Source organism: Cetorhinus maximus, chromosome 12 (assembly GCF_964194155.1).
Source record: "Cetorhinus maximus chromosome 12, sCetMax3.hap1.1, whole genome shotgun sequence".
NCBI classification, from domain to species: Eukaryota; Metazoa; Chordata; class Chondrichthyes; order Lamniformes; family Cetorhinidae; genus Cetorhinus; species Cetorhinus maximus.
In genome coordinates this window covers 85,150,666-85,170,000 of record NC_135890.1, presented here as the reverse complement: position 1 = coordinate 85,170,000, position 19,335 = coordinate 85,150,666, and the positions used below count along the sequence as shown (strand labels likewise).

Below are 19,335 nucleotides of genomic sequence, written 5' to 3'. Positions count from 1 at the left end.
TGTTTATCTTTAAAATAAAGTAGCACAAAGAATGGATTCTGTTTCTGGATCAGAGATTTTAGTTGATATCCTTGAAGCTTGGAATGTGCAGATTAGAGACCAGGCACTTGTGCGGAGGGAGGAACAATGCTGATGATAGGAAATGTTTCTTTATGAAATAAACTTGTAGCAAAAATAGCATAGGAAAATCTGTGAGAGAGCAAAATCAATATATGGATAAAAAATAGATTGTAAGATTATTAAGTTGAATACATTATACTACTCTAAGTTTTTGAATTTTCTTATTGTTTTGTACATTTCATTGATGGCCTTGTCTGTGTGGTTAATAGGCCATTTAAGATTGTTAGGATGAGTTCACTAAATATAAAAGACTGATGAGTTAGCAAACAGGATGTGCCCTGTTATGACCCTTTGCCATGATTGTTGACCTCATGTGCCTTATTATTGTTAACACAATAAAGACTCACACCAGCAGGGAGCACATTCAAAATATATTTGAAATTAGAGCGAAAACTAAGCATTTTAAAATGTGCTTTTATAATAACTATCCATTCCAAGAGAAAAAGGCATACATAATTGTTTTCTTAACAAATAAATTCAATTTTACATTTTCTTCAAATGTCAGAGGTCAACTCTCACTCCCATTGAATTATTTTTTTAAATTACTCACCCGACAACTTAGTTTCCTATTTTTAAAGTTTGTAAATTATTATTGATAGGAAAGTGTCAATGTAATATTATGCTTGGTTTTTCTCATTTAAAATAGCCAAGTGACCCCATATATGACCCTAAAGTGATGGTGTTGTCATGATGCTGGTCTCACAAGATACTGCACCTCGCTTTTACAGAGTGTGAGACATGATGACAGCAATGTTGTTTTTGTTTCATTAGTCACTTGAGATTCTACAATTTATCTTAATTTTTCATAATTTCCAGTACAATTCTCAAAAGTTCTTTTCCTGCTGTAGCATGAACAAGCAGTAGCATCGAACCTGGTTGTTGCTTCATTTCACGATACTGCCCCTTTAACAATAAGAAGACAGTTATTGAGTTGAAGTATCCAAACTGCAAGCATTTTGTCACATTAAATGTCTGAATAAAGTTATTTTAGAAGCATCCTTATTATATTAAAACACACTTATTTGCTTGCAAGTTCAAAGGAAAAGAGGTTTGCTGAGTCAGTTATAATTCCAAGTCAGGATGGTGTGCCATTTGGGGGGGAATTTGCAGGTGGTGGTGCTCCCATATGTCTGCTGCCCCTTTTCTTCCAGGTGGTAGAGGTTGCAGGTTTGGAAGGTGCTGTTGAAGAAACTTGGCAAGTTGCTGCAGTACATCTTGTATATAGAGTGCACACTGCTTCCATTGTGTGCTGGTAGTGGAGAGAGTGGATGTTTAGGATGGTGAACTGAATGCTGATTAAGCTAGGCTGCTTTGTCTTGGACAGTGTCGAGTTTCTTGAGTGTTGTTAGAGCTGTACTCACCTAGGTAAAATATAGCGGGGGTGGGTCAGGGAATAGGGGGCTCGGAGGTCAAGGGGTTGGGGGATCGGAGGGGGTGGGGGTTGGGTCTGGGTCTTTACAATAGGTACCCAGAAATTAGAATTCTTCTAATTTTTTCTGACTAACCAATAGTTAGTCAGAAAACCCTGTCGGTGAAGTTTGTGATTCAAACCGCATTTTCAGGTGGTTCTCAGCACAACGCAATTGTCCAGAGGAAGTGTGCACATTTTGTCTATACGAGATGCCTGAAATTATCTAAGGCTTTTTGTGAGCCATTTTATCCATGTTGACTATTCTTGATTTAATCCATGCATTTTAAAATGCAGATTAATTTTATCTCAAACTTTATTAAATTTAAATTTTATTTATTTATTTTTTCATTGGTAACAGACCTTTGAGGAAAATGAGGGAATAATTTTTATTGTACTAATGTAATCTATAGAGGGTGCTAAATTTCATGTTGATTGTATTATTTCTTATTTTGTGATATTGCTAATTTATTTCATAACTTTAAGTACCCGTTGCAAGCTTTAAGCACTCTAGGTGAGCTATGGTGCAGTTAAATGTGGCATGAAGCTTTCCCTAGTTTGCCTCACAAATGTGTTTCACTTAGAGCATATCTACACTACTGTACACTTTCATCTTTGTCACTTTTGTATGAGTTAACCAATTTAACGGCATTTAGGTGCTGTTTTACGTTGTGAAATACCTTGGCACCTTTTAATGGAATCATACAACAATACAGCGTGAAGTAGGCCATTTAATCTATTGTGCCTGTGTCGACTCTTCGGTAGAGCTATCCAAATAATTCCAGTCCTCTGCTCTTCCCCATCGCGCTAAACCTTTTCTATTCAAGTATTTATTCAGTTCTCTTTAGAGTGTTTTTGTTGAATCTGCTTTCACTAACCTTTTGAATCAGTGCGTTCCAGATCTCTGAAGTATGATGCCCAGAACTAACACAATACTCCAGCTTAGGCCTAACCAACATATCGTCCTTGCTTTTGTACTCTGTGTCTTCATTTATAAAGCCAAGGATCCCATACACCTTTTTAGCAGCCTTCTCAATTTGTCCTGCTACCTTCAAAGATTTGTTTGCACACACTCCCAGGTCTCTCAGTTCCTGCACCCCCTTAAAATTATACAATTTAGTTTAAATTGCCACTGCTCATTCTCCAAACAGTGAAATTTCACACATTTCTCTCTGTTAAATTGTCATCTGTCATGTATCTACCCATTTCACCAGTCTACGTTCTCCTGAAGTCTGTTACTACCCTCCCACATTGTTTACTACATTTCCAAGTTTTATACATCTTCAAACTTTGAAATTATGCCCTATAAACCCAAGTCCAGGTTATTAATACATATCAAAAAGAAGAGTGGTCCTAATACCAACCCCTGGGGAACACTACTACATGATTCCTTTCAGCTGAGAAACAGCCATTCACTATTATGCTCTGTGCTCTGTTCCTTAGCCAACTTTGTATCCTTGCTGCCATGATCCCTTTAATCTCCTGGGCTACAATTTTACTAATAAGTCAATGATGTAATACTTTGTCAAAGGCCTTTTGAAAGTTCACATTAACCACAGTATTTTAACAACTCTCTCTGCTGTTTCATCAAAGAAACCAATCAAGTTAGTCAAACATGATTTGCCTTTAATCTGTGTTGACTTTTATATTAACCCATGCTTTTCCAAATGCCAATTAATTTTGACCCAGGTTATTGTCTTAAAGCTTCCCCACCACTACATTAGGCTGACTGGCCTGTAGCTGCTGGATTTATACCCCTCCCTTTTTGAGTGGGAGTGTAATGTTTACAACCCTCTAGTCTGCTGGCACCATAGCCTAGGAGGATTGGAAGTTTGTGGTCAGAAACATTGCAATTTTCACCCTTACTTCACTCAGTAACCACTGATGCATTTCATCCAGACCAGATAACTTTTCTTATTTGAATGCTGCCAAACTTTTAAGCACCTCCTCATCTAGTTTTATCTATTCAGTAATGCTATTACCACCTCCTTTACTGCTACATTGACAACATCCTCTCCTCATGAAGACAGAAGAAAAGTACTTATTTGGTACATCAGCCATGCCTTCGGCCTCCACAAGAAGATCTTATTTTTAGTCCCTAATTGATCCCACTTGTCCTTTGACTACTCTATTACTATTTACATGTTTAGAAAAGACTTTTGTGTTCCTTTTTTATGTTAGCCACTAATTTATTCTCATGGTCTTTCTTTGCCCCTCTTATTCCATTTTTTAGATCTCCTCTGTACTTCCTATGTTCAACTTGGTTCTGTAGTGTATCATGAACCTAAGAATCATCATAAGCCACCTTTTTCTGTCACATTTTAACCTCTATATCTTTAATCGTCCAAGGAGCTCTGGCTTTGGATATTTTCACTTTTCCTCCTCTTGAGAATGTGACTACTGTATACCCAAACCATCATTTCTTCAAAGGCCTTCCATTGTTCAATTACTGTTTTGATTCTAATCCATTTGTGTCAAATTTCTTTTCAATTCACCACCAACATCCTAGAGGTTACCATTGATCAGAAACTTAACTGGACCAACCTTATAAATACTGTGGCTGCAAGAGCAGGTCGGAGACTGGAAATTCTGCAGCAAGTAACTCATCTCCTGCCTCCCCAAAGCCTGTTCACCATCTACCAGGCAAAATTCAGGAATGTGATGGAATACTCTCCACTTGCCAGGATGAGCACAGCTCGAATAACACTCGATAAACGCAATACCATTCAAGACAAAGCAACCTACTTGATCAACACCCCATCCTCCAACTGAAACATTCACTTTCTGCACTACTGGTACATAGTGTCAGGAGTGTGGACCATCTACAAGATGCATTGCAGTAACCCATGAACCCTTCTTTGACAGCACCTTTCAAAGGGCAGCAGACACATGGGAACACCACCACCTGCAAGTTGTCCTCCAACCAAGTACCATCCTGACTTGAAACAAGGTTGCCATTCCTTCACTGTTGCTGGGTCATAAACCTAGAACTCCCTCCCTTACAACACTGTTGGTGTGCCTACACCACATAGACTGCAGCAGTTCAAGAAGGTGACTCATCACCACCACCTTAAGGGCAATTAGAGATGGGCAAATTATGCTGGCCTTGCTTGCAATGCTCACATTTGAGGAACCAATTTTTAAAAGTTAGCCCTCCTCCAGTTAAGAATTTTACAGCAGCTTTACCTTGTCTTATTCTGTAAGCACTGTAAAGCAGAGGGTGATATGATCACTGTTCTTCAAATGCTTCAGCACTGAAATATCTTCCAAACACCCCATTTCAGTCCCCAGAAGTAGATTGAACAATACTTCCTTCCTTGTTGGGCTGGAAACACTGATCAAGAAAAAGTTCTCTTACTCACATTTCAGGAATTCCTCCCTCACTTTGCTTTTTACCCTTTTACTATCCCAGTCTACAGTAGGATAATTGAAGACCCCAGTAATCACTACTAAACAATTCTTGCAACTTTCTAAAATTTGCCTGCAAATGTACTCTACCTACTTCCGACTATTTGGCCTATGGTATACACCCAGTAATGTAATAGCTCCCCCATTGTTACTTCACTCTAATCAAATAGACTCTGTCATCATCTCTACATAATCCTTCTCTGTGCTATAATTATTTATTTGGTCAGTACTGCCAACGCCCTCAGTTTTCCCTCCCTATTTTTCATGAATACCTTTTAGCCAGGAATATTAATTTCCTGATTCTCCCCTTATTTGAGCCACTCTGTTATTGCCATTACATCATAGTCTCATGTGGCACCTTTTGCCAGCAGGTCATCAACCTTATTTACATATCTGTTCTCCAACTCCATCTTACGGGGGAAAAAAATGCAAGTAAATCTATTTCCGAACAAATTTTTATTCTAATACTATTTGCTGCCGTCAGTCCTCTGTACACCTTGTTTCCCCTCTAGAATGTTTCATCCTGGCCCTCATTTCCCTGCCAAATTAATTTAAACCTCCCCCACAGTACTAGTTACTCTTCTTGTGAGGACATTGATCCCATCTCTGTTAAGGTCCATCTGTCCACCTTGAACAGATCCTACATCTGCCACAGAACTGGTCCCAAAGCTCCAAGATTCTGAAGCCCACCTTCCTCCATCTCCTAGAACATGATCCCCTGGAAATTTCAGCCTTCGGTATTTCCTCCAGCTGCTCCTCCAGCTCAGAAATCCTTGGTTTTGAGCAGCTGCAGGCACTGCCTGCACATGAGTACCCAGGACTCATGAAGCATTCTGCGGCCCCTGCATAGTAAACAAATTGTAGGCAATGAGTCTCGGTGCTTAAAAAAATTCTCCAGATTAAAGTAATCGCTCTGATTTTTATATTGTCACTGTTGCATCTTGGTTTAAAGCGCATTGAACGCCCTTCCCCTTGTACAACTAATTTCCATTCTTACAAAATCAGATCTGTATATTTAGCAAAATGTCTTTCAAATGTACACCTATTTAGAAACACCCTCATTACACCTAGTAAGTCAACAGCCAGCCGCTACATTTAACACTTGAGATAGGTAACCACTTAACAGCTGTTTGACTCAACCGCCAACTTGCAGTATTAAGTTTTAAAATAAGAAAATTATGTAAATTTTGAGTTGATATACTATCTGCGCAATTTACCTACTATTTACCAGTGAATTCCCACTCTAACTAATTTCTCATTGCAACTCTGTTTAGCAGTTATGTAAGAAATAACCTCCTCAAATGCCTCTCCACCATCGTCCAGCTGGGCTTCCCTCACCTGGTTCTATTCCTATCTATTCAGTTGTAGCCAGAGAATTATCTACTATCCCTTCTCTTTGTACTTCTGCAGCATTGATTCTGGAGTCATCTCCTCGGCCCACCTCCTATTTTTCATTCATATGCTGCTCATTGGCAACATCATTTGAAAACACAGTGACAGTTTCCGCATAAACATTAATGATACCCAGTCCTACTTCCATCGACCTCTCCACAATCTCTAGATTGCTTTCCCAACATCCAGTCCTGGAGGAGCATAAATTTCCTCTACCTAAATATTGGGAAAACTGTAGCTATTTTCTTTGGTTTCTGCTATAAACTCTTTTGCCTCGCCACCATCTCTCCATGGCAACTGACTGAGCCGGGACCAGACCGTTCACAAACTTGGGCTGAGTTTTTCCACCGGGGTGAAGTCCTACTGCCAGGACCAAAAATGGGAGCCGACCCCATGACAGGCAGGTAGTGGGAGGGATAGCATTTTACTGGCAGTAGCCAATTAACAGACAACTGTTAGAGGTAGCCACTGCTGAGCCTGCAGGATGAAGAGGAGGGTGCCACCATGTTGAAGTGCTCTCGAAACCAATTAAGTGTTTCCTATAACCCTGCCAGGGTCAGGCAGGTAGACCCCAGAGATTGTGAGGTCCTCCTTGCATTGGTGGTGCCTTAGCCTCGGGGCAGCCATTGTCTCAAGGGAGCGCTCTGTGGGCCAAGAAGCAGCTATAAAGGAGCCCGCAGCTCACTCCACCCCCACAGGCCCACCGCCTTCCGGAACTTTTGAGACACTGCTGGTCTTCCTATTCAGCGGTAGACCCCTCTGGCACTGGCAAATTGCTGGCGGAGACAGGGGATGTGTCTTAAATGGGCTTTTAATTGTTGTAGTTGTAGGTTTCTGGTGTTGGTAAAATGCCATGATGGTGGGAAGATGCTTCCCCTCCTGATGCCTTCTGCTGCCATTTTCCCAGTCCATCTCCATGGAGCGGACAAAACCTAGCCCTTGGTGTCATATTTGACATCAAGATGAGCTCTGTCATAAATCCATGCCATCTCTAAGACCTATTTCAACCTCTAACAACACCCAGTTCCACCCTTGCCTGATCTGATCTGCTGCTGAAACCATCAGCCATGCCTTTGTTACTTCAAGACTTGACTATTCCAACACACTCTGGCTGGCCTGCCACATTTTACTCTCCATAGACTTGAGGTCATCAGAAACTGCTACACATGTCCTTACTTGCATCAAGTCTCATTCACCCATCATTCTGGTGCTCGTGGACCTACATTGGGCATTGGGTCCTGGTTAAGCAACATCTTGATTTTTAAAATTCTCATCTTTCTTTTCAAATCCCTCCCTGGCCACTCCCTTCCCTATTTTTTAACCTCTTCTAGTCCAAGAATCCTATTGAGTTATCTGTGCTTTTTCAATTCTGGCCTCTTGAGCACACCTGATATTATTTGCTCCACCATTGTTGGCTGTGCTTTCAGCTGCCAAGGGCCTAACTTCTGGAATTCCCTCTCTAAATCTCTCTGTCTTTTTACCTCGCTTTCCCCTTTTAAGACACACTCCTTAAAACCTACCTTGACCAAACTTTTGGTCCTCTGCATGAATATCTCCTTATGTGTTTTGGTGTTGAATTTTGTTTGATGATGCTCCTGTGAAGCACCTTAGGACGTTTTACTATGTTAAAGTTGCAACATAAATAAAGGTTGTTGTTGAAAGGCCAATACCTAATCCTTTGCAACACCACTGACTCAAGGTTCAGTTTTGTTTGAGGGGGTACAATTCTGTTTGAAGTTGCATGTATTTGTTACCGACTCAGCAAAGATGCTGCTGTTGATAACCATATTTTAGTTCACTCAAGCTGTTAATTAGTAAAGCTGAAGTGCTTGTGTTTTTTAAAAATGTATTTTGTTGCCATGTTTCAAAGACAATGGACAGCACAAAATCTGGGTAGTAAAATGAGACGCATGTGTACACATGGGACATTGGAGGAAAGGATGCATTAGCAGAGGGGTACGTGGCCAACAAGCACAATAGTGTTCTCAGCAACCAGGCAGGGTGCCCACTACCCACAATAAGCTCATGACATTCAGTAACTGCTGCCAGGCCAAAGAAGCAGAAAATTATGCAGGTGGTTATCATCAGTTAAGCCTGTTGTACCACATATTGGGTAGCAAGAAAGTCTTGGGTCAGTGTCACATCATTATCAGCAATATAAGATTTCTGATCATGTCTTAGAGGATTTGTCGGAGCCAAGTTAGACCCCAGTTCAGTGCATGGCCTTGGAGTCTAGCTGTTTAGTTTAAAGGTTAGCACTGCCGCTGATCTTTCAGAAAAATCTCCCAAATTGCTTAAAACATGATGTGCAGGATTAGCCATTACATTATCCTTTATTTTTTTTTAAAAATTAATGCTTGAACAACTGCAGTCAGAAACATTGCATCATATTTTCAGTATACTATCCACTCTCTCCCCAATACTAGATATGCTATATTAATGTACTGCAATAACTCTAAAATCTGTGACTTCAGCGATTCCGTAAATGAGCAGAAAATTCTGTTTGACAACTATATAATGTTTTAAAATTTATGTATTTATAAATTTTTGCACATTTCATTTAATGACTGAACAAATACTTAAGTTTACAGTTGTAAATTAATATCTTCTGCCAGTAGTGTTTTCTGTGGAATAAAAATAGAAAATGCTGGAAAAACTCAGTAAGTCTGACAGCATCGGTGGAGAGAGAAACAGAGTTAACACTTCGAGTCTGTATGACCCTTCTTCAGGGACTCGAAGTGTTATCTCTGATTCTCTCTCCACAGATGCTGTCAGACCTGCTGAGATTTTCCAGCATTTTCTGCTTTTATTCCAGAGTTCCAGCGTCAGCAGTATTTTGCTTTTATCTTAGTATTCTCTGTGGAATTGTTTTAAATCTTTGAATAGCATTATTTTTTGATGATACATAATTACAAAGCAATCTAAGCCTCAGAATAAATTGTGTAAAGTTTTTCGGGTAATACGTTGGTTAGTACTCAAGTGCATTATAGGTTATGATATATTTAGAGCTGATTTTCTCCTCCTTGTTAAAATTAAAGATGTTTTATCTGTTTTCTCCGTGGATTAACTGTTGGTTAAAGCAGTGTGTTATAAACTTATACAGACAAGATGGGTCCCAGGCTCATCCTAGCCTGTGCTGGGATGGATAATCTCACCAAGAAAAGTGGTAGGGATGCTATATTTGTCCATGGCTTCTTTGATTAGGAAGGGGAGTTTTGACCATGTGCCTGATCACTAATCCTATCGCACATGCGTGTTTGTGACCTTGGTATGAGAATAGAATCAGGTTTACCTGTGAATAGCCTCCCTGACCCCACTATTCAAATTCACAGGTGAAGAATGGGCTTTTATGCAATGTAATGTAAGGTCACTGGTGCATATGAAATCATATACTTGGAGTGAAAACTTACCTTCATATAGGACCTTTTACATTCTCAGAACATTTGAAAGTACTTAACAGCAGAAGAATTGCTTTTGAAGTATAGTTACTGTTATTTTAAATACCTTCAGGGCAGATGGAGGCAAGGGTAGAAAATTGGTGGAATTGGAGGAAAAAAGGCACTATTTCATATCATACACACTAAGCCTTGTCTTGTTTGTGTATGAATACATTGTGTGATCTAAATTATGTCGAAAGACATTTTATCATGATTAAAACTGACTGGCTCTTCTGACTCTTCTACCTTTGCAAAGAAAAATCTTATTTTCATAGTGTTAGTTTTAGTATGGAATAATATTTTGGCTTTGCGGTAATGGACATGCAAATTGTGAAGGAGTTTTCAACTGTCGCTAACCCTGCTGACTTTAGGCTGAGAAAAATGTGGCAGTTTTGGTATGAAAGTACTGAATGGTATTTCTCTCCGTTTGCATTTTAAGTTGGCAGTCCTTAACTAACAGCACCAATCTGAGATACCAGCCCTCGTGAGTAGAGCGGTAGGACAAAAGTTGCACCAATCCTTTTCACACAGCATGATTTTAATCTTTGATCATCAAGTGCGTTTGGGGGTGGAGAGTGAAAGAGAGAGCAACAGAGCCTGCATCAAGCTAGAATGCCTTTACGCATCAACCAATATTCCCTCTATGAATGCGTAGCAGGTGTTGTGGCCCCAAATATTTCCCCGAAACAATGCACGTGGTGAGACCCACAGTAGCAAAGGTAACATTGTAATTTTATGTAATAATAAAATATTTTTTAAACTTTTGTGCCAGTAATCCTATAATGATAGGAATGATCATTGCTATTTATCTAGACCGTAAACTCGATAAACTTGCCTTTTGTTGAGGTGATCGCAATCGCCTGTGGTTTAAATTATGCTCAGTGACCACATTTGCAGCTCGAGTCATAAATGTAGCTGCTGATATTATTTCCAATTAGTATCTTCAGTAGGTGGCCAGTATTTGGAATAAACAAGCAGACAATTGAACTGGTTCTTTCAGATACACATCAGGAGACGTGAGAATGTGGGACATAAGCACCTGGGACAGCAGTGCCTTGTATCTGGAAACGTCACGCAGCTCTGCAGAACTTGGACCACGGCCACACGTCTCTTTTGTGAGGATAAATAGCACCATAGCAGTGGCGGCTTACAAGGGCGGTGAGTACCAAAAACACCACCACAGGGCTGTTCAACAATTAACAGCAGCAGCTGCTGCAGACATTTACTGTGAGGTTTAGAAAGGAACACTTCTGGCCAATAATCTAAATGCATTAGTGGGCAGCACAAACACATTACATTAATGTTGCTATTATGTCGTCCTAAAAATGTAGTGCCAGTATTTCAGTTCCAGTATATTGTAATGGGGGAAAGGAGCATTTTGGCTGCTCCTTGAGGATGTGAATCTGATTCAGGATGCCTTTCAAAAATGAAAAAATCAACACACCTGAAAAGACAAATTTGAACAGCAAAATACTTTGGAGAATAGGTGAAAATTTTTTTTTAGTGGTGTGACAGTTTTTCATATTTGACCATTTTATTGTGATTTATAATGTAACCTGCACCCTATATTTTGAATGTTGAATGTTAAATAATGTAAGTAGGGTGCAATGCAAAGTTCAAAAAGAAAAGCATAAGTAAAGCTTGCATTCATCTTTCTTTGGATTGTTTTTTCAATAATTTGAATAGTCTCATAATTATAAAATGCATGAACACTTGGAAGTGGTTAAAACCATCTGAAGAAGAGCGTAGTCAAGACTTCGCAGTCCCTTTCAGACAAGTATTACTGGTTAAATCAATACCTTTTATTGCATTGCCATTTTGGACATTTTTCACAATCACTTTCAAAATTTCCTCAGCAAGGTGAAAAAATTTGTTGGCGAGATTGTCAGAAACCCAAACAAAATGTGCCATAGTGATCACCATTGCAATGCACTAGTGATTGAATAGCTTGCCAACACCTGGATAGTCTCACACTAAAAATGGTTGCTTGAGTGAGGTACCAGAGAGTTGCCAGCATCATTCACCTTCAGGAGAGATGGAAAAGGGTAGAAAACTGACAGAGAGGAGGACCCCAGTTGGAAACTTTGCTGTCATCAATGAATATTATTACTTTGGTACAAAATTGTCATCAGTGACTTTTAGAAACTTTTTACATTCAAAAATGCAGTAAATAATCAATTGAAACAATATGATAAAATACTGAAGACTAGAATTGAAGACAAGACAAGTTGAGAAATAACCACCAGGATGAAGATTTGAATCTAAACCTTTTAATTCTATTATAATGACAGCAGGCATTGTAAAAATAATTTTATTTCTAATTAATTTAATTTGCTGAAACTACATTCATTTCTGACAAATAGTCAACTGCTTTGTTTTTAAGCACATTCTTTCTAAGTAATATGTGTATTTTTTTATTCATTGACAGGATGAGGGTGTCAGTGACATAGCCAGCACCTATTGCCTCACTCTAAATGTGTATAAGCCATTTGGAGAGCACAGCTCTCCAAAAATGTATTCAAACTGAAGTCAGATTTATTTGATAAAAGCACCTTCTGAAAACCTGCTTTATATTTTCTGTGTTGCTGGAACAGGCAACCATAATTATAACACACTACATTTCACAACAACTCCACTCCATTGCAATTAATGGATTAAATTGAGGTAGAAAATAGATTTTGCTACATGTACTTGGGCCTCTAATTTAATACTACTGCTACCACGTTGCAAAGAAAAAAATAATCTGCATTTGTACAGAACCATTTACATCCACAAGATTGCCCAAAGCACCATCAGAAACAACTAATTTTGAACTTGTACTTTTGAAGTACAGTTACTGTTGTTTTACAAATCTTACAACCTATAGCACAGAAACAGGCCATTCAGCCAAACATGGATTTATGCTCTTTATGAGCCTTCTCCCACCCTTGTTCATCTAACCCTATCAACATATCCCACTATTTCTTTCTCCCTCGTGTTCATCTAGCTTCCCCTTAAATCATCTATTATGGTTGCCTTAACTATTCCTTGTGGTAGTACGTTTCACATTCTAACCACACTCTGGGTTAATGAAGTTTCTCTTGAATTCTCTATTGAATTTATTAATGACCAGCTTATACCCTATGACCCCCAGTTCTAGTTGCTCCTGAAAATGAAAACAACTTCTCTTCATCTCCCCTATCAAACCATTTGATTGTCTTTTAGACCTTCATCAGGTCACTCCTCAGCTATCCCTTTTCTAGAGCCCCAATCTATTCAATCTTTCTTGATATAACTTCTTAAACCTGGTGTCATTCTAGTGAATCATTTTTGCATCTTCTCCAGTCCTTTTATATCGTTATGATATGGAGACCAGCTCTGTTCACAGTAAATCAAGTGTTGTCTAATCAAGGTTCAATATACGTTTAACATAATTTTCCTGTTTTTCAATTTTATCCTTTCAAAAATTAAACCCTAGTGTTTTGTTTGTTTTTTTTATGGCCTTATTCTCCTACATTGCTGCTTTGTGGTTTGTGTATCCATACTTACAGATCCCTTTGTTTAGACCTTTATTTCCTCTTTATTCTTCTATGACGTACCACCTCACAATTGTCTGTATCATTTTCCAATTGCATGCTTATTTGCAAATTTATTAATGTTTTCCTATCTTTTGTCATTCCCCTCTGTATTAACTACACCCATCCAATAAGTGTCATCAATAAATTTTGAAATTGTGCTTCCAATTCCCAAGTTCAAATCATTTATTTTAATTCATTCATAGGATGTGAGCACTGCTGGCAAGGTCAGCTTTTGCTGCCCATCCCTAATTGCCCTTGAGAAGGTGATAGTGAACCACCTTGAACTACTGCAGTAAGTTCTGAACAAGTGATCCTAGCACTGATACTTGTGCAGTGTCACTTCTGTCTGAGAAACTACCTTTTACCCCTACACACTCTTTTCTGTTTGGTAGCTAGCTTGCTATCCATTTTGTTTTTCCACACGCTCCAATCTTGGTCGTGAGTCTAGTATGGGGGTATGTTATCTAAGACATTTTGAAAATCCAAATACAACGCATCTAACGCATTTTCCTTGTCTGCCCTTTCTGTTACTACTTTGAAGAATTCAGGTAAAGTTGGTCAAGCATGACGTTACCTTTTGAAATCTGTACTAACAATTCTTTGTTTTCAGTTTCTAGATGCATTTTTATTATTTTTTTGAGTAAGGATTTCATTATCCTTCTTACCATCAATGTCAGGCTAATCGACCTATTGTTCCCTGGGCTTGTTCTGTCTCCCTTTTTAAATATAAGAATTACATTTTCTCTCTGCCAGTCCTCTGGCACTAATCACTTTTCAAATGAATATTTATATACATGTAATAGTGCCTCAGCCATAGCTTCCCTAACTTCCTTGAATATGTGCAGAGACAAATGCCGCAGCCAAATACACCGCTAGTTACAGCTTACCAACTCAGAAGTATTCTCTTTATTCGTACTCTATTTTATGGGCAGAATTTTCTGCCTGTCGGGTGGGCAGGCCCAACCCAATCTCCGGCGGGCGGGAAGACGATCCCCGCTGGAGAAGCGGGCCCCGCCGCCACTTTATGTGGGCGGGCCAATTAAGGCCCGCCCAGCGTGACGTCTGGCGGTGGGAAGCACTATGTGCTTCCTGTGCCCGGGGGGGTGGGATTCCCCAAAAGCAAGAGTGTGCTCTTTCGCGCATGCGTATGAAAGAGCGCACATCTCCCTGAGGCTAAGTGCTGCCTCAGGAAGATCGCTTCCACTTTGAAAAATATTAAAAATAGAAAAAAAAAATTCCCTAACATGTCCCCCTCGTGACAATTTACCTAATAACTTTATTAAAATTTTTGAAACCCTGCATGAAACCTCATCCCGCCGCTAGATGAGGTTTCATGTTTTATCTATTTGTCGCCGGGACTCCTGGCCGACCCGCCAACCTTAAGGTTGGACGGGCAGGTCCTTTAATTGTATAAATGATCCTGTCAATGGCCTCAATTGGCCATTGACAGGTTGGCGGGCCCACAGCTGATTTTGCTGCGGGCCCGTCTTCCTGAAAATTGAAATGGGGCGGGGTGACGTCGAGGGTTCCACCTGACGTCATCCCGCGTCATTTTATGCATTGGTGAGCGGGCTCCGCCCCCTGCTCACCAACAGCAAAATTCTGCCCTATGTCTATTAACAAATCCTCAACCCATGTTAATATATTGCTCCCATTCCCATGTGTACTAATTTTGTGTGATAATCTCCCATGTGGCAACTTAGTGAATGTCTATTGAAAATCTAAAGATGTGACATTCATTAGTTTCCCCCTTATCCATCCTACTAGTTACCTTGTCAAAAGACTCTAATAAATTTGTCAAACACAATTTCACTTTCATCCATGTTGACTCTACGTAATCATATTATGATTTTCTAAGTGCCCTCCTACCACACCCCTAATAATAGATTCTATCATTTTTCCTACTAATGTTAGATGAACTTGTCCATAGTTCCATTTTCTCTCTTCCTCCTTTCTTAAAAAGTGGGGTTACGTTTGCTACCTTCCAATCCTTGGGAATTGTTCTAGAATCTAAGTAATTCTGGAAGATCAAAACCAATGCATCCACTATCTCCACAGCTATATCTTTTAAAACCCTAGGATGCAGATCATTAGGTCCAGGAGATTCATCGTCATTTAGTCCAATGACAGTGAAGTAGTGTATATTATAAACTCCCAGTCAGGGTGGCGTGGTGACTTTCAGGGGTCCTTGGAGGTGATGGTGTTTGCTTGCATAACAGAACTACTTTTGACTTTCTTGGTGGCAGAGGTCATAAGGGAGGGAGGTTTAGCCAAAATAACCTTGGTAATTTGCCACAGTACATCCTATAGATCATTCATACTGCAGTCATAATGCACCAGCGTACTGTGTAATATTGCACACCTGTCACAATTACAAAAAGTGAATCTAATGTTGTCATGATAGAGAAAAGAGAATTTATTTTGGGAGAATGGGACTAAGAATCTTAAAATTTCAGTCTAATAGATGGCTGGTCTCTGAATTTGAATTTGAAACTTACTGATAGGCAGCACTTTGCTGCCCAATGACAAGCAAATGAATAGGGTGAGAGTGTTACCTGATATTTGAAACTCATAAAAGAGAAAGCATACATTAGTAGTATGTATATTTTATTTTAATTTGGTTTCTGTTCTATTACTTTGGTACACATGTTATACATACAGGGTCAGATTTTGCTGGAGTACAGCATCTCATGGCATACCCCATTAGTTTAGACTTGTTTGTGCATGTTTTAAGTTTTAAAATATTTTACTGACAAAGGGGCTGGAAGTGACTATTTAAATGCACAAATCGACCAGAAATGTAACAATTTACAATTCTCCTCCTCATTGGCTAATTTTTTTTCATTAAAAATACTGTGTATTGTTCAAACACAATTATTTTATTTAGTAAAAGCCGGCCCATTCGTATGCAACATGTTAAATAACTTTTGAAGTGCCGTTTTTCCTCTGGTGCATAAGTATTTTATAGAAGTACCTTATATAAGCATTGTAATTTTATTTTCTGTATTTTCACATCTGAGTGCTGAAAGTAAGATCTATCAGGGATGGGGGTGTTGGGTGCAGAGGGGCTTCAATAGTAAATTAATTTTTAAAAGCCTATTTTCTTCCCTAATAGAGCGGTTTTTGTTTTTGAAAATACAATTTTGTGCAGTTTGGAAATTTGTTCCTCGAAGTTGGATGCAAGTCAGTAACATTTTTAAAACATAGTTGCTGTTGCAGAGACATTTCTAGGGTTCTGGAACCATGGTCAGGATTTTCCGGCCCAGTCGCGGACGGGACCCGCCACGAGTGAGGCAGCGCCCCAGCCAGAAGCCCATTGACCTGTGGTGGGACCGGAAGATACCGGTGGCGGGCGGGTGGAAAATCCCGCCCCATGTCTCTGGTCACCAAAAAGTGCTGACTAGCAAATATTCATGGAGATCACAGATGACGGATAAATTATTTTGAAAAAAGAGAGTTGTACTGTAAAGCAAGACTGAATAATAACATTGCCCAAATTTTGTGGTCATCAGCAAAGTGAAGGTGCTCACCTCTGACCTCGAAGAAATCTGCCCAAAAAGATCTAATGATCTCTGTGGCATGGATTTTACCAATTTAATTTCGGTATCCGCTCAAGGGAATCGTCAGCATCCAGCAATAGCAATATCATCAAGCAGGCTAAACAGCCAATCGTGTTGAAGAATTTTCCCAGATTGCAAACCAGGACATAAAAAGGCAGTGATTATTTCACTTTTTAATCATTTTATAGACAGAAATAAAGATTGTAATATGGGATTAAGTTGGAAGCTGAAATATCATAAACTTTAAGAAAACATATTTTAATAAATGTTTGAAATCACCTTATCATAATGGAGAAATTTGACATTCCAGATATAAAACTAGTTTTTCAAGGCCAGAAAAGTTGTTCAGTCAATAATTATGACATACTACACCAATTTAAAAACCCAGCCAAAACTCACTCAACTAGGCGTAACTTTTTCAAGGGTTTTTACAGTGAGACTAATGGTGTAAAAGTGAAAGTTCAAGTGATTTTTTTTAATGATTTCCATCTGCGAGGACTTCCATAGCATGTCCTATGGAGGAGCAGTGAATCACTAATAAATTCTAGATTTCTGCATTTAACTACACACATATGGATTCCAGAAGTTGCTAGTACTTTCGCAGTTGCATTGATTGCGAATATTGACAGTTTCATTGTCATTACAACCACAAAATGCAGGCCATTGAGTAAGATTTAATTGGGGTACTACATTTATATTAGAATTTATATGCTGATATATATTCACCTTATTAAATTAATCTGTGGTATTAATAATTTAACAGGAGGAAACATGAACCCTTGCCTGGCACCACAACAACAAACGTTTGTTTATTTGACCACATTGCTCCTTTTACATTTAGAATGACCCAGGTTAACTCTTACTTCTTTGAAAACTTAGGCGAATCAGAAGAACGGTATACTCTTGTTACACTATTTATTATCATATTAATTCAAGAGCTATTGCATCGGCCACAACTTTCCTGCTGCACGTCCCTTAAATGAGAAGTTTTCACAAGTATGGAAAAGTTGGATCCAGAATAGCTCAGTCAGGCACAAGCTTCAAGGCCTAGGGTGACACAGTTTAAAGTTAAGGGTGCTAAAAGGAAACCAGAGGCTTAGGCAACATTTTGGAAGTTTGGAACAGATTATCAGCAAGGTCATGGGACAGATAAAAGGATGAATTAAGTGACTTTTAAATAAAAAGCAGTAGATTTTAAATTTGATTTATTGCTATTAGTTCTACGATTGCAGCAAGGAACCTGTTGGTTATTTTGAAACAATTGCCTACACAAACCAATGCTCTTCTGCTGTCCAAAACATCAACATGTTAGAGTAGAGCGATATATCATTGGAGCTGAAGTTGTCAGCTCCCTGATGGAAGGAGATCAGTCAGCATGCACCATGAAAATGGAGCCTTGATAATTCAAAAATAGCTAAAGTTCAAGTGGTGTAGGAAAGATTTCAAGTTTAAGCCATTAAATTAAAAAAAGAAAAACTGAGCTAAAGATGTTGCTTGTAATTAGGTTGTTGTTGTGAGAGGGTGCATGTTTGCCTTGGATAACAACAGCAGCAACTTACATTTATGTAGTGCCTTTAACGTAGAAAAACATCCCAAGGCACTGCACAGACGTGAGAAGAAACTAAGTACAGACATTGAGTCCAAAGTTAGGTAATGAGTTTTGAATTTGGGAATAACCTTCTTGGTTATGTCAGTGTCACTTCAACAAGAACTACAGATCTCCCATAAAAATGTCACTAAACACTTGAGAAAAGGATTCGGGGAAAAATTGAAACAAGTACACATATTCACTAAAAATGCTTTATATAATATTCATATAATGTAAGTAACAGACAGTGAAAGATTTTCACAGCAGCAACAATGACTTGTATTTCTATAGCACTTTTAATGTAATGAAATGCCCCAAGGCACTTCACAGGAGAGTTATATAACAAGATATAACACCAAGTCACATGAGGAAATATTAAGTTGGATGACCAAAAGTTTGATCAAAGAGGTAGGTTTTAAGAAGTGTCGGAAAGGAGGAAAGTGAAGTAGAGATAGAGCTGTAGGAAGGGTATTCCAGAATTTGGAGCCTTGGCAACTGAAGGCTGCAATGAACTGAAGGCGATGGGCACCACTTGTAGTGTAATTAAAATTGAGTAGGCACAATAGGCCAGAATTAGAGAACTGTCTATCTCAGAGGGTTGTGGGGCTGGAGGAGATTACGGAGACAGGGCACGGCAAGGCCATGGAGGGATTTGAAAATAAAAATGAGAATTTAAAAATCAGGACATTGCTTGACCGGGAGGCAATGTAGGTCAGCAAGCACAGAGGTGATGGGGAAATGGAACTTGCTCAACTTAAGACACAGGTAGCAAATGGTAGAGAAAAGAAAACATCTGTAAATCCAGAACCAAAATGTTTCCAGATATTAAATGACATTAGGACCAGAATTGGATATATATTACAAG

At 39.0% G+C, this 19,335-nt stretch overlaps 1 protein-coding gene across 1 annotated transcript in view; it reads left to right on the top strand.

Moving 5' to 3' along the window:
• fbxw8 (F-box and WD repeat domain containing 8) overlaps window positions 1-19,335 on the top strand; it is a 165,141-nt gene that overhangs the window by 30,000 nt on the left and 115,806 nt on the right. The window contains exon 5 of the mRNA XM_078554028.1: window positions 10,766-10,923. Coding sequence (XP_078410154.1) covers window positions 10,766-10,923 — 158 coding nt within the window. The remainder of the gene's footprint in view (window positions 1-10,765; window positions 10,924-19,335) is intronic.